The sequence below is a fragment of the Watersipora subatra genome, chromosome 5 (genome assembly GCF_963576615.1).
Source record: "Watersipora subatra chromosome 5, tzWatSuba1.1, whole genome shotgun sequence".
Lineage (NCBI taxonomy): Eukaryota > Metazoa > Bryozoa > Gymnolaemata > Cheilostomatida > Watersiporidae > Watersipora > Watersipora subatra.
Window position 1 is genome coordinate 54,103,477 of NC_088712.1, and position 16,161 is coordinate 54,119,637.

General features: G+C 33.2%; 1 protein-coding gene across 1 annotated transcript in view; it reads right to left on the minus strand.

The window, feature by feature from the left end:
• Positions 1 to 12,502, minus strand: part of LOC137396645 (calpain-5-like) — a 30,220-nt gene extending 17,718 nt beyond the window's left edge. Inside the window, exons 1-7 of the mRNA XM_068082961.1 lie at positions 12,449 to 12,502; positions 11,550 to 11,716; positions 8,562 to 8,693; positions 8,119 to 8,318; positions 7,109 to 7,298; positions 5,847 to 5,952; positions 5,374 to 5,581 (exon numbers count right to left, since the gene is read on the minus strand). Of these exons, the coding sequence (XP_067939062.1) occupies positions 5,374 to 5,581; positions 5,847 to 5,952; positions 7,109 to 7,298; positions 8,119 to 8,318; positions 8,562 to 8,693; positions 11,550 to 11,705 (992 nt within the window). The 5' untranslated portion in view covers positions 11,706 to 11,716; positions 12,449 to 12,502. The remainder of the gene's footprint in view (positions 1 to 5,373; positions 5,582 to 5,846; positions 5,953 to 7,108; positions 7,299 to 8,118; positions 8,319 to 8,561; positions 8,694 to 11,549; positions 11,717 to 12,448) is intronic.
• Between the last annotated feature and the right edge of the window lie 3,659 nt (positions 12,503 to 16,161).

A 16,161-nucleotide genomic window follows, 5' to 3' on the forward strand; every position in this document is an offset into this window, starting at 1 on the left:
AAAGTCGGCATGCATAACAACCCTTTAGGGAGTTATCTCTCAAGGTTTCTGACATTAACAAGTAATCAAAGGAACCAAAGGTCAATGGCTTACCAGTGAACAGGAAACGATTGAGTCATTCATAACTTTTAATGCAAAAAATTTGAATCATGACACAATACAACAGGAAAAAAATGGGTTCAACTTGCGTGACCGCTCTTCAAAAATTTGATATATCAGCATTATATGTGTATATAACATATAATATATATGTTATATACACATATATGACATATATATAACATATATGTTATACATTTTATATAACATATATGTATATAACATATAATATATATGTTATATATGTTATCCCACGACCAAACGAGCTGATGCGAAGTTTGGGAATTTTTATGATAAATGCATGTGCACACAACTTACGAAAATTATTCATCAACAATGAGACGAACCCTTGCAATAAAATTTCATCAACAAATTTAACCATCATTTTGTAGATTAGTTGAAGTATAATGACGATACAAAACTCATATAGGTCTATTTAAATATGTTACCAAGTATTTGTATATTCTTGAAAATCTCTTAAAACTTACCCATCTGATCGGATTATACTCAAATAGACAGATTTATTCGGACGAAATTGTCACAAAACACTTGAAAAGCTTAGTTTAATAAAAGTTAAGACCGGAAATTGAAACGACGGGCGACAGAGAATAGAACGATTAAGTCGTGCGCATTTCGCGAAAAGATAACGTGCACATTCCACCAGTCTATGGCATTGTTTACTTGTAATCGAATTTATTCGAAGGTTTCTGTAATAAATGTAGACCGTTTGAGGCGTTGACCGATTTATAGGTACGAAATTGTGGTACACAGTTTATTAGCCTATGTGTTTTTGTCCATTCACTGAAGGTTTCATTAAATTATTTAGAACATTAGCCAAAATTCTTTACATCTTATGTACAAGCTAGGGCCGAACTACAACGCCCTTTTAGGACAAGAACATTTTTTATTTTGCTGCAGTTTGCATGAAACTTTCACATGTGTGAATGCTCATACTCGCTTTCTGTTAAAGATCGCTATCAAAACCATTCTACATTCAACGCAACCAACTTTCAAACTGTGTACGGTACACAGTAGCTTGCCATTTTACTTCTTATTTTGCATTTCAGAGTTATAACAAACATATTTCTTTATTGTTGTTGAATTACATACATTACAGTAGATTAGGCCTACAGCTTTATAACAGCTTATATTTTGCTGCAGTTTGCAGAAATCTTCCAGACGTGTGAACGCTCCTAGGTTTTCTATTATTGCTGTATTACTATATTAACAATATTGGTTATTCTAATAATATCAGTGCATTTTACTTTTAATATTGGCCAATATTGCATTTCTCCTATTGCAGGGGAGAGATTATAATAGACATATAATATTTTCCTTTCATTATTGCTGTTTGTCATGACCAAACACTTTTTAAAATAAATTTTCTAAAAACCTATATAAATACCGCAACTTCTCGATATTGCTACCTATGACGTTTTGAAATGTAAACAAAATTGTGCATTGGTTTTCTATTATTACTATATTAATAATATTGATTATTCTAATATCAGTGCACTTTACTTCTAATATTGGCCAATATTGCATTTCTCCTATTGCAGGGGAAAAATATAAACATCTTTTCCTTTCATTATTGCTGTTTTTTGTATATAATAACACCCACACCCAGTACATTACAGCTACCGTTGCAGTTATCCTGTTGCGCTGCAGTGCCATTTGACTGCTAATATTGCATTTCTCAACCATGAGTACCCTTTCTTTTTTTCCAATATCACTTTGGTCGTGGGCTGTATGACAGTGGAATTTCTAGTATACATATATGTTATTTAGTATATATAACATATAACATATATATTATATGTTATATACATATACATGTATGTTATATAGTATATATAACATATATATTATATGTTATATACATATATGTTATATAGTATATATAACAAATATGTTATATGTTATATACATATATGTTATATAGTATATATAACATATATGTTATATGTTATATACATATATGTTATATAGTATATATAACAAATATATTACATGTTATATACATATATGTTATATAGTATATATAACAAATATATTATATGTTATATACATATATGTTATATAGTATATATAACAAATATATTATATGTTATATACATATATGTTATATAGTATATATAACAAATATATTATATGTTATATACATATATGTTATATAGTATATATAACATATATGTTGTATGTTATATACATATATGTTATATAGTATATATAACAAATATGTTATATGTTATATACATATATGTTATATAGTATATATAACATATATGTTATATGTTATATACATATATGTTATATAGTATATATAACAAATATATTATATGTTATATACATATATGTTATATAGTATATATAACAAATATATTATATGTTATATACATATATGTTATATAGTATATATAACAAATATATTATATGTTATATACATATATGTTATATAGTATATATAACAAATATATTATATGTTATATACATATATGTTATATAGTATATATAACATATATGTTATATGTTATATACATATATGTTATATAGTATATATAACAAATATGTTATATGTTATATACATATATGTTATATAGTATATATAACATATATGTTATATGTTATATACATATATGTTATATAGTATATATAACAAATATATTATATGTTATATACATATATGTTATATAGTATATATAACAAATATATTATATGTTATATACATATATGTTATATAGTATATATAACAAATATATTATATGTTATATGTTTAAACAAAACCAAAACCTACGCATTTGAAACCTAGTCTAGTATATTCAAGCTTATCTTAGACCCCTGATCTTAGACCGTGTTAACTACTTTTTTCATTGAGTGTGAAAGCACTTAAAATGACACAATTCTGTTTGAATATGACATCATTTCGAAGCTTTAAGCTTGCAAAATTTGTTGAAAACTTGAAATCAGATTTAGTAAATAGTTTTTTACACTCACTCAAAAAATTGATGTTTTAAAGGTAATAAGAAAAGATAACTGCAATACACTAGACTCTGATGGAGTGTGTATATTTGTGATATAAGTAAAAAAAAGCAAGTAATGTTAGTGTAAAACCCATCCTGCTGAAGGGAAGAAATATTTTTAGTTTTGTTTGTATTTGAGTTTTGATTATCAAGAACTTCAAGTGTGTCATTAGAAACTAATGTTTGTAGCTATTTATCATTTCTCAGTCATTTTGAAATGCCACTGGTATTCCGGCGATACCTTGAAAACTAGGAGTCCTATAGACTTAAACTTACCATATCACACCAAAAAGGTATTAAGCACAAAGCACACAAAGGTTTGTCATCCGGTAAACCGAAAGCAAAGGAAAACAAATCGAAACAAGACAGCTGAGTTTTTTCGGACATAGGATCAGATAGGCAAGCAAATCCATGAATTATTTTGGATTACTGCTTCAAAGTGTTAAACATATTAGAGATCAGAAGAAACATTATTATTATCTTTATCTATTTCTCAAAGTTTGTCGTATGTCCTTCGGAGTTATGTCCTCCTTGTCGTATGTCCTTCGGTATGTCCAGAGACGTATGTCCTTCGGTATGTCCAGAGACGTATGTCCTTCGGTATGTCCAGAGACGTATGTCCTTCGGTATGTCCAGAGATAGCTATTAAAATCTTGGAACTAAAAATTCGCTTTCTGCTAGAATTGAACTCACAAAGATTGCAACCACCGGTTTTCTATTCAATTCTCTAACTACAAGACTACTAAAGGTCTTCCATTTCATAGCCCTTACAACATACTGTATACACCCTTTTCTCAATTGCACACGCTAAATGGCGTAATTCTATCAACTCTATGAAATGCATGCTTTTTCGTATTTTTGTGAACTTCTACTTCTGGTTTTTCGTAAGGTTCAATTGCTATATCGCGGTCAAGGTTCACACGCAGACAATTGTAAAATCTCGAGTAGGAATAGCCTCTACATTCTCTCTTTCTGTTCAATCAAACAAAGACAGTCCAATATCTCATTTTTACATTTGCACCAGTATCGAGAGGCACCAGTATCGTCACATTCAAAATTTTGAAGGTTAGCTTTCGCTGGAACAGTAGTTTTAATTTTGTTTCCGCCGTTCGTATTAATCGTATCATTACCAAATCATCTTTTATTGTAATCGCCGCAAAACAAATTTAATTTAGCTATTACTTGCTAATTATTTCACATTTAAATTTAAACACTTTTATAGCTGTTTTATTTTGTTTCTCAATTTATTTGACCTGCACAAAACATTTTCCTCATGATATGAAGTTTGAAAGTTACAGTTGTTTGAAAACCTTTTCATTTGTTTTATTTTTTCTTAATTAATTTATTTAACCTGGACAAAACACTTTTCTCATGATATGAAGTTTGAACGTTAGAACGGTAACTGTTGTTATGTGCTAAATAAAAATAAATTTTCAATGCAAAGACTTTTATTACCCGAGCATTCACCTAGTTATATAATAAAATCAACTATTCGACTTAACAAAAGAGTCTTTGTCATGTACATATGGGACTTGTATACTAATACTAATTCATTAAATACATTCACTCATTAAATGAATTCCCTCACTGACAACATTAGGGACTTAAAGTATTGAGTGTTGGTAGACTACGGCACATAAAAAAAAATAAATTGCTAACATCTATATATAAATGTCAGTGGTTGTCTGTCTGTAGTGTGTTATTCGTGTATCCAGTTATAGCAATAAAGTTTTAGGTACGAAAAATCCGCTTTTTATAAGGTTTGAACTCAGTACCTCTAGGTCTGCAGACAGGCGGGTCAACCCATTAGACTACGTGTCAAACGGGCCGTAGCGATTGAAAATAGTCGACATATTCATTACATTGGTTAAAATAGGAACGCTTGAAGCTTTTGGGGAAAATACTATTGGTTACTAGCTAGCAGGCTTGATCATCAGCATAATTGTAACATTTATTAGCCTTGTTTTTGACACTGCTATCATGATAGCTAAGGTTTAGACTAGGTTAAGTTACTAGCTTACCAGTAGCCTAGGTTACCCAAATTTGTTAAGAAATTATTTTACTACCCGCGCAACACCAAGCATTCAGCTAGTATAAATATAATTTTAAACATTCTGAACATTAAATAATCATTTTACCTTAACAAAAATTAGTGCACTACAAGTATTCTCTTATGGAGGTGCTGTATTAGGCGAAACTTTTCAAACCTACCAGATGAGTTGCTGTTCTACTCAATGATGAATGGCCTGCTTACTTGTGTGACCAAGCTCCTCTCCAGACTCCAGTCTGCCAAGGAGACTGCACTCTCAAAAGTTGCCTGGCGGTTCCGTCAAGTGCTATCATCTTTACTTCCCGAATGTTATAACCATGGCTCTTTAACAAGCCACTATCCACCGCATAACCATCTCTGACTATTGTTCCAGACCTGTAAAAACCTGTTTTTGGTGCCTGCCCAGAATTACCTGTAACAAAACAGCTGATATTTGTATGATAAAAATCAAACTTTTAAGCCAATGAAATAAAGCGTGAACAATTGTGCAGTTAAATATTAGTTGAAGCGGTGGGACTATTTACATCAAAAATGTGTGTAATAATATCTACACACAGTTTTTGCATAGATTAACCATACATATCTCAGCAAACAACTGTATTAATAGAAATTTATAAAATATCATGTAGTTTTGGGTAGAATTAATAGTATCCAATAAGTGTGCTAAATACTGATACCAGTTGAGGGAATGCTGTCCTTAACAGGGGGATCGAGAGTCAGCACATTTGTTTCTTCAGGATAGTCACTGACAACGTTGACCTCTTCTATAGGTTCCTGTGGTTCCTACAATAGAATAGTGTAATAGGCTGATAGAACTCTATGAGGCCCACCCAGTCCTGCTGATGGGTCTCCATAATCAATTGAGCAGGGTAACCCTACTAGCAGGTCAGAGGTGACTATTGCTAAGTCAGAGATGACTATTACTAGGGCAGAGGTGACTATTACTAGACCAAAAGTGACTGTTACTAGATCAGAGGTGAATGTTACTAGGTCAGAGGTGACTAAGAGTAGGCCAGAGATGACTACTTTTGCCAAAATTAACAATATTAGTGGTTGATCAGCAGATTTTTTGCATAATTCATACATTAAGTGAACTTTCAGCTGCAGCATGAAAAAACTACAAACGGTCTAACAGCAGATGCAGTGAGGTACCATCAACCGCGAAACAATTAGTCGTGGGACAACCAACTGTGAAATAGCTAGTGAGTTGAGAGACAACCAGCAACTAAAAAGCTGATAAACAACCAACTACTAAACAGCAAGTGAGTTGAAAGACAACCAACTACTAAACAGCAAGTGAGTTGAAAGACAACCAACTACTAAACAGTAAGTGAGTTGAAAGACAACCACCTACTAAACAGCAAGAGATTTAAAATACAATCAACTACTAAACAGCAAGTGAGTTGAAAGACAATCAACTACTAAACAGCAAATGAGTTGAAAGACAATCAACTACTAATCAACTACTAAACAGCAAGTGAGTTGAAAGACAATCAACTACTAAACAGCAAATGAGTTGAAAGACAATCAACTACTAAACAGCAAGTGAGTTGGGAGACAATCAACTACTAAACAGCAGGTGAGTTGAGAAACAACTTAATACTAAACAGAGCGAGTGAGTTATATATTATATCACAAATGATATAATATATTAGAGGCCAAGATTAATTTAGGGTGCCAACAGCCCAGCCTCAAGTGACACATAAAACAATTATGATAACTGGCAGAGAAATGGTAGACAGTTCTGCTTTGATTTTTATAACAAGTTTACTAGATTTAGGCAGACATTTTGTGGACTGACAACTTGTTTCACAGTTGTATCTGGAATTTTGAAAAAACCAGAAATTCATAATTTTTTCATTTGACAAAATAGTATGCTGACCGTGTGTGTGCTGTCTACAGACTACATTTCCAAGTGAGAACTCCGGATAGCACTAACCCTAATCTCAGCGACAATGAATGCATTTCTCTCCAAGGCTTTCTCGATAGCTTTGAACATAATATGGGAAGCCGAGTTGTCCTGGTCATCCTCTTCAGAGATATCTAGTCTTTCAGCTACTCCACCACACATGTCAACCAGAACATCAACTGCCTGCACCATCTTTAAGCTCTCATAGTCACCATACATTCTTCAATATTGTTGAAATTGTTAGCAAAAACAGCCAATCACACAAGAAACATACATAAATATTTGCTTGTCAACGTTAACACTTTTGTAAACTTGACAATCTTCTGTAAAAAGAATATATTACAGAATTTTGTAAACAATAGTAAGTTGGTGTACATATGTCATGAGTGTTATCAATCAAATTATTATCATTATTATCATCAAATTACAAAAAGTTCAAGTCTTTAAAAGTCTTGAAATTTGGTGATAAAATGTAAAAGACAATGTTGCATGCTACTATGTTACTAATGTGTTTTACATCATCAATTTTCAAGAGGTTCTACACAATGATAGGAACAGGGACCGCCGAAAGTTTTGACTCAGACCAGCGAAAATAGGTCTAATAATACTGTAGCATTTTTTATATATGTGTGAACAGGTGCAAGAAAGTTTATCTATAATTCATCAAGCTCATATAAAATTAGAAATACCGTAATTGGAGTTGTGTGTTTGTGCTCCCGTTTGTTTCGACTAGAATTGTCAACCCTATCTCACAATCAGAGTCTAGTACATAAATACTATCATATTCTCCTTGACAATGAACTAGATGTATACCTCACAGACATTACACTTTTTCAACCCTGCCATAAAATATCAAGAAGTTAGTTAACACTCTCGAGTTGTGACCTCCTGAACAACTTCAAAAAGTACGTAAAGCCGAAGGTCTTCTCTCTCCAACGAAGACTATAAACAAGCATGCATGTTAATACCTTAGCATACATGCTAGCAATTTTTTTATCAATAGCCCTGTCAATAGATGTCTTCTCTGCCATACAACTTACTTTGCATATGCTTTTTCAAGGAGAGAACTCCAAAATTCATTCTTTGATGTTGAGTGGCAGAATATGAGCTTGCCATGACGTGTCGGCAAGTAGTCATCAATAACGATCTCCATCCAGCGCCCAAACACCCAGAAACGAAACCTGAACATACCTGTGTATGACAGATTGTTGAAGTTCTGTGATGATGCATCAGGAATAACCTACAAACCACCAAGAAAACTGATCACTTATGGTTTCTCTTGCAAATGTTCATGATGAAACAACTCCTACAACCCCAACATTGATTTTAAATCTGAAATATAATTAGGTCAATCACCCTTTTGCTCTCTCTAATAATCTACCATGTCATTATTCCATACTCTACTCAACATCCGTGTACCTATTTTTACAAAACTTTGGTTAAAGCTTGACCTCCTAGCTAAACAAGTAAAAGAGCACCTGACCTTTTGTAAGAGCTGTGGAGAATTGGCTATGTTAGACACTGCAGCAACAAACCATCTGTTACCAAGGTCACCTTCGATAAGGTCATCAGCGGACGTGCCATCTATGATGAACTTGGGAAGGTTGCATAAATCCTACAAATAGAAACTTTGAAATTATATAAACAGTTCTGTCAGTTTGTGTAATATAACCAACAGGTATATATTTATCTCTCCCACAGTCCGTCGTTTCGACCATGACTGTCTTATGGTTTAGGCTTTATTGTTGACTCCCACGCAGCTCTGTTTTCTGCTTTCACTAGCGATACATCTGTTCGAGTTTAGTTTCCGCAATCTCATGTGATACACAGCTGTCTGCCCTGAATCCTCTCTCCTTCGTAGAGTACTGAACATAATAATCGAATTGGCAACCATTATTGACCAATGATAATTACATTTTGTATACTCCTGTATATATTGATATGTATGACAATTTATATCAACCAACAATGTATCCATCAATTAATGTATCAGTACTCTTTTTATTATACTGTATTATATAGAAATATAATTACAACTAGGGTTTTACTAAATTATAAGCTATAGCAGCCTGCCGATTGACAAGACAGGTCATGAAAGTGACAGTAGCTGCAAAGATAAGTACAACTATTTTCTATATATATATATTTATATATATCTATATATATATCTATATATATATCTATCTACTATATATACTACATATTTACACTACATATATATAGTATATATACATAGTTTTCAGCATCATACATGTATAGTTACATATCATATTAGCTACATATGGTTGCTATCATAAACTTATGTAATGCTGGTGTGAATAAACAGGAAATAAGTAACACATCTACACTATAAACAGTTATACCAGCATTGCAACATAACCAGCAGATCTATCGTTCAGACAGCATCACCACACACTATTACGTGTAGCATATGTAACATAAATTATAATAAATATCACCATGATGAAATACATATTTTGAATCTTCCATGAATTACATGATACAGAAATTAATATAGTAGCTATCATAACATCAGTGTAAACCAACAAACAAAACAGATGTAATACATCTACATCCAATGCAGATATTTGCATATATGTATATATGTTTCTCAAAGTATGTCCGTGGATACGTCTGTATGCTTTCCGGCTATAGATCTTAAAATCTTGGAATAAAAAATTAACATCGAAAGAGATTTGATCTCGAACCCTCCGTTTCGCAAGTCCGGTGCCGTACCGCTTAGGCCACAGAGATAGATTTCTTTGCAAGCTGATATATGTCGTTATATGGGAACAAATACCCAATGTCTTTGCGTATGATGCAGGGTCATAGCATAACGTCACGAAAAGCTGTTGGCTCTCAACAGTTGGCTCTTAATAAAATGTTCCATTGGCAATGTACCAGGTTAACAGCAAGTGGGGCAGGCAACTCTCATTACTGCTCATTGTTTAAAAGCTGATTTTTATTACCTGGGCAACGCTGGGTAGCACAGCTAGTATATACCGTATATATATGTGTAGCATATGTAACATAAAATATAATAACTATCAGTTTAATTAAATATATATATATAATTATATATACACTAAATATTCACACTAAATATATATATATACTATATATATTTACAGTACATATATAGTATATATACATAGCTGTCAGCGTCATATAGTTACATATCATATCAGTTATAGTTACATATCATAAATATCAATTTAATTAAATACATATTTTGAATCTTCAATGAATTACATGATACAGGAAGTAATATAGTAACTATCATAATATCAGTGTAAATCAACAAACAAAACAGATGTAATACATCTACATCCAATGCAGATATTTGAATTGCATATATATATTACCCAAATTACGCATGCGATTGCTCATATGCTTATGAAGTTTGCAATACTGACCAGGCTCTGGTTTTTTGTTTTACATTTGGCAAGTTTGATATGATTTACATGAGCTCATAGTTTTATACCATTTTTTAGTCTCTCAAGACTGTCTGAGTCTCCACAAATATGCAAATGACAAGATGTATGCATTGCTTGTTCTAGTGCGAGGTCTAGTATGAATTGTACTTTACTTAAAAGCTTATCATTTTTTATACAAACAAGCATGCTCACGTAATTACATGTGTGTCATTTTAATTCTTTATAGTAGCAATATGAGCCTGACAGCAAAGATTGTTTATAAACAAATCTATGCCATATTTTTTGAGCATCCTTTATTAGACGTGGCACACTCTCATATTGCGTTTCTTTTCAAGACAACATACCAGAAATGCTTCCAGCACATTATCATGAGTACCACCTTATATGTCTTTGCACAAACTTATACAAAGTGATGAAATAATCTAAGCACTTGAACAAGTAGACTTTTTTAACTCTCCATCTTCTCTAATTTGTGAAACTAGATAACAACAATAATCTCTCAACTTTCAAGATTATTAATGTGGTAAATTATGCCATTGTCAACGGCACATGTCTCCTTGTGAGAATGTCTTGACAGATACAAAATAGTACAGTGTCTTATCTACAAATGTCTTTATGAAATGATTAATGAAAAAAGTTATATTCAGGAACTAATGTGTATTTTTGAATTTTAGCTTTTTTAGAAGTACACCTGTTTCAAATCAATATAAAAATCATTAAAACTGCATTATAACAAGAAGTGGTCCAAACAAAATTCATGAGAAACAAATATGCATGAGTGAATAACTCTAAAAAGAGATATGAGGCTGTACAATGAGAATCTGGAAGTGAAGTATACGCCTTACTTTTAGCATTTTTAACAAATACTTTTAAAACAAATGTTAAACTTTAATGCTTGTAGGCTAGACAGAGCCTGTGAGCAAGGCAACTTTGAGCAAGGCAAATTTGAGCAAGGCAACTTTGAGCAAGGCAACTTTGAGCAAGGCAACTTTGGAACTTTTTGGCTCAGCAATGTTTGCATATTTAAAGCTTACCGTTGGTCTCTTCCAGATGATTTCATCATCTGTTTGACTGTGAAAGAGCGACTTTTGGATGGCGGAAAATTCCGGGTCCTGAAACAACTTTCCTGACTTCAGCAGCGTCTTTCTAAGCTTTTCATAGTCTTGCCCTTTGTAACGCTCAATTCCCATTGTCAAATTTTCTGTGCCAATAATATTTATTTAATTTAGAACTACCATTTCCATAAAATTATTTTCAAAGAACCAAAGCAAAAAAGAAAACATAAGGGACATACTGATGTCTTTGTTATTTTGGTCTAACTGTTTTCTATCTATAATGATGTAGCTTATCACATCTCTTAACAGAGCTGAATATATAATCAACTAATAAAACAACGTTCAGCTGTTCAAAGTCTGGTAACCAAAACTAATAAACTGTGCCTTGTGTAAATCGTACAAGCTGTTAGTTGTAATCATTGAAAATTTTTGTCAAACCAAATGTAGCACACTACCCAGCACTATTCTCCATTTATGAACCATTTTCAAATGTTTAGTTTGAAGATAAAATAATTATATTTTAAGCTATATCTCAAATGTTTTCCTATATAATAATTTTAGAAATTAGTTTATCAAATCTATTGGTTAACATTTGCCTTTGTGTAGCCTTTTTATTCTTTTATATTGCTTCAAAAATGAAATTGAAAAAAATCTATGCTGAAAAAACGTGCTAAAAGGAGATAGTGTTACTTTTGTTTGGAAAAATAAACAACGATCGTTGAACAAGCCAAATCCTGCTATACAAACTGACTTGACTACGCCTCTTCCTTCTAGAATTTCCACGATTCAAAGTATTTGTTGCAAATGAAGTTAACTAACACGTACAATGGCAGCTATGCAACGTTTTAATTTTTTTAAAAGTCAACATAGTTCTCTACCTTTACAGCTTAAGCACACGATTGAATCCCGAGTCCTTTGCAACAGGACTCGCAGTGGCGTGTTTATTTTTAGTCTCCATAATAACAGAAAAACTTCCGAGTTAATGAAAAATCGGCAATGTTAGCATTCGATAAAACTAGTTGTTGTAGCACAAGTTCGAACTGCTTTAAGTTTTAAAACACCGTTGTAAAACAATAAAAAACAAAAAATAATAAAAAATTATATCACAATGGTTAGTTTTACTGAGCTTAGGGAAAACATATAGGTAAATGTATATTGCGGACCACAAAAGAAACGTAATAGACATCGACAGATGAGCACTCAAGTAAATGCCAAGATGGGTATGTATTAGGGCAGGGGTCGACAACCTTTGCCGCTAAAAGACTAAAAGAGCCATTCGTACCCGTTTTCCGCAAAAAAGAATGCAGTGGGAGCCACAAACCCCCTTTGATATTTTTAAATTAAAAAAATACTACATGTAACTTTTTTGTTTAACTTTCTAATGCTTTTATACCATGTTTACACCATAAAACGCAAAGGCGCGGCATGTATAATGGCTTAACTGCTGAGAAAACAAAATCACACTTTTGCAAAGAACGATAAAATAACTTTGGCGGTTTTATTAGTGCGTAAATTGTTATAAGGCGTCAAACCTGCATTAGTGTTGTTGTTTGTCAGTAGTGGCAGTAGTGTTGTTGACATAATATCATAAGGTATATTGCAGCGATCTAGCCCTCCGTGTGAATCCGGTAGTACGTTTTTCTGTACTTTTATGTTAAAGTTAAAGCCGCGTGACCATCATGTGATAAGGCACTAATAATAATAGAATAAATACTGACGAAGAGGAAGAGGGTATTGAAAGGCATGTCCCGGTATGGAAAATCATAGAAAGGCATGTCCCGACAATCACAATCAGACCTAGGAGAGATGGGGAACCTTACTGGTTCAATAACAATGCCAAAAAGCTAGTCATTAAACAAAAGCAAATGTACAACAAATACAAAAAATCAGGGAAAGAACTCCATCTATAAAGTAACTCAAATATAAATTGTTTAGGAGAAATTCCAAGAAGGCGCTTCGGAAATTACACAATGACTATCTCAACAATCGTCTTTTTGGTCCTATTGATATGAGTAAAATAACTCATATTCATTTAGCCATTACTATTCCCAGTTCCCAGCAGTGCCTGGTTGTTTATCACATAATTATTGAGATCCGGAGTTGCCGCTCCATGATTATATTGTTGGCCTAGTGACAGACAACTCACACTTGACAAGACAGTATAATAGCAAGTGCATTTCTTTTCCTTGGGCAGTCTATACCGAGATACTGAACAGACTACACCTCAGATAACATTATACCTTTACTTACTGTTAACGACAACCAGGAAGTAAAGGTATGTAATTCTATAGTATACTAACCTAATATTAGCACTTACCCTAGTTATATAGAGGGAAGTGTTAAGGAGCGGAGAGTGAGATAGCTAGTGGTGAGCTAGGAGAAGATAGCTTCCAAGAAAGACAGACATTTGGCCACATGAAACCACAACTATTATAAAAAAGGACAAAGAACTATATGCAGTAGTGGTCCTCCAACCCACACAGACACTCGCCACAAAGAGAGACAAATATTCGTCATATATACACGACAAGGACAAAGAACCTCGCTGGGTCGGGCTCTACACATAATACAAGAGGTATGACTATTAGTTAAATAGAAACTGTACATTTGAGTTATATCACTATGGCCCAATGGAGACAGCAAGTGTTTTTATCGTTTTTAAAAGCTGAGTTGGGTAAATCCAACCATATTAAATCCTTAAATAGCAGTATCCAACCTGGTTTGAGTTTAGAACACCCGAAAGAACTAACGGACGAATTGAACCAATATTTTAAAAGTGTTTTTAATTCAAGTCTTAGCAATACTCCATATCCTGTTTTTTCTTGTTCCACAATCAAGGTCACAAAAGATTAAATTAAAAACTTACTCAGCGAGTTAAAACTAGGAAAGGCACCTGGTCCAGATGGCCTCAAGAAAATAGATCTCTGTTTGGCCATTGACTAGGTGTCCTCGATCTTAACCGTTGTTTTCCAGTATTCTCTAGATATTGGCAGGCTTCCAATAGAATGGGAAAGGGCAAATGTTGTCCCAATTTTTAAATCGGGTAGTAAACAGTCAGCTGCAAACTATCGACCTGTGTCACTGACATGCATATGTTCCAAGATGCTAGAACATATTATCTTACATAATATGAGCTCCAAATTAAATGATATTTTAATACCACAACAACATGGTTTTAGAAAGGGACTGTCTTGCACCAGCCAAGTTTTGACCACCACCCAGTCCATCATGAGAAAAGTTGATTTGGGAGGATGTGTGCAGACAGCGGTTTTAGATTTTTCCAAGGCTTTCGACAAGGTCTCTCATTCACTACTGATGAGCAAGCTTTTTTATTTTGGTTTTTCAAGTGATATTCTTTCCTGGATACTAGACTTTTTATCGGGTAGAAGCCAGAAAGTAGTTTTAAATGGATTTTTTTAAGATATTGAAACGGTAACTTCAGGAGTCCCCCAGGGCTCGGTACTCGGGCCAGCTGTGTTTTTATTGTATATCGATGACATAGGGCTTACTCTGACATCCACAATACGATTGTATGCGGAGGAAGCATTACTACACTGCCCGATTACTAGTTCATCTTCTGTGGAAGATTTTCAGAAGGACTTGGATAGCCTGGAGAGATGGGCCAGTGAATGACAAATGTCTTTTAATACTTCTTAGTGTTCAATAATTATTTTTGGAAATACCAAAGCTGTTAATATCCAAGATTTAAAATATAGATTAAACAATGTAGTTTTAAACACTGTAAACAGTATCAAATATTTAGGAGTTACAATAACAAATGATTTTAATTGGAGTGAGCATATAGTTAAAAAACATTCAGAGGCTGTTCAGACTCTCGGCATGCTCAGACGAAATATCTCATCAGCACCACCTAAAATCAAATTAAACGCATATAAGACCTTATTTCAACCAAAAATGGAGTTTGCTCTTGAGGTATGGGACCCGAGCGAAAAAAAATATGTACAATTGTTTGAAATGCTCCAGAACAAGGCAACACATTTTATAAGTAATTTTAGGTGGAATTTTAAATTTTAAATGTGGGAGGGAGTCACACAAGAAAAAGAGCAGTTGGGCCTTGTGACTTTGGAAGAACGTAGACAGGTCTAAAAGGTTCAAACTTTGCATACTATTATAAAATCAACAGACCCATCTTTGAAGGAATTAAACGATTTTATTGACACTTGTTTTAAGTATGATCGCCCACAAACATGGGCCAAATCCAAAAGACAACCTTTGGCTAATTCTAGCAACCGTGATAAATTTTTAAATAGTTTTATGCTGAAAATCACTGGCGAACTTAGAATTTAACCATTTTTTACCAATTGATCCTGATAGTCTCCCCTTCCGCCTCGGGGCGGTTTAGAGGCTCTACTTTAACCTGAACATGGACGCATAACAAACGGCAATGTTTGATTTATCACCATAATTACATTGTTTTAAAATTATATTACAAAATCTAGTGATAAAACTTCTATATTTTCATGAATTACTTGGCATATAGTAAAAAAGGAAAAGAATCCAAAGTCCGAGGGAGCTGCAGTGAGGGGATGAAAGAGCCGCATGCGGCTCCAAAGCCACAGGTTGCTGACCC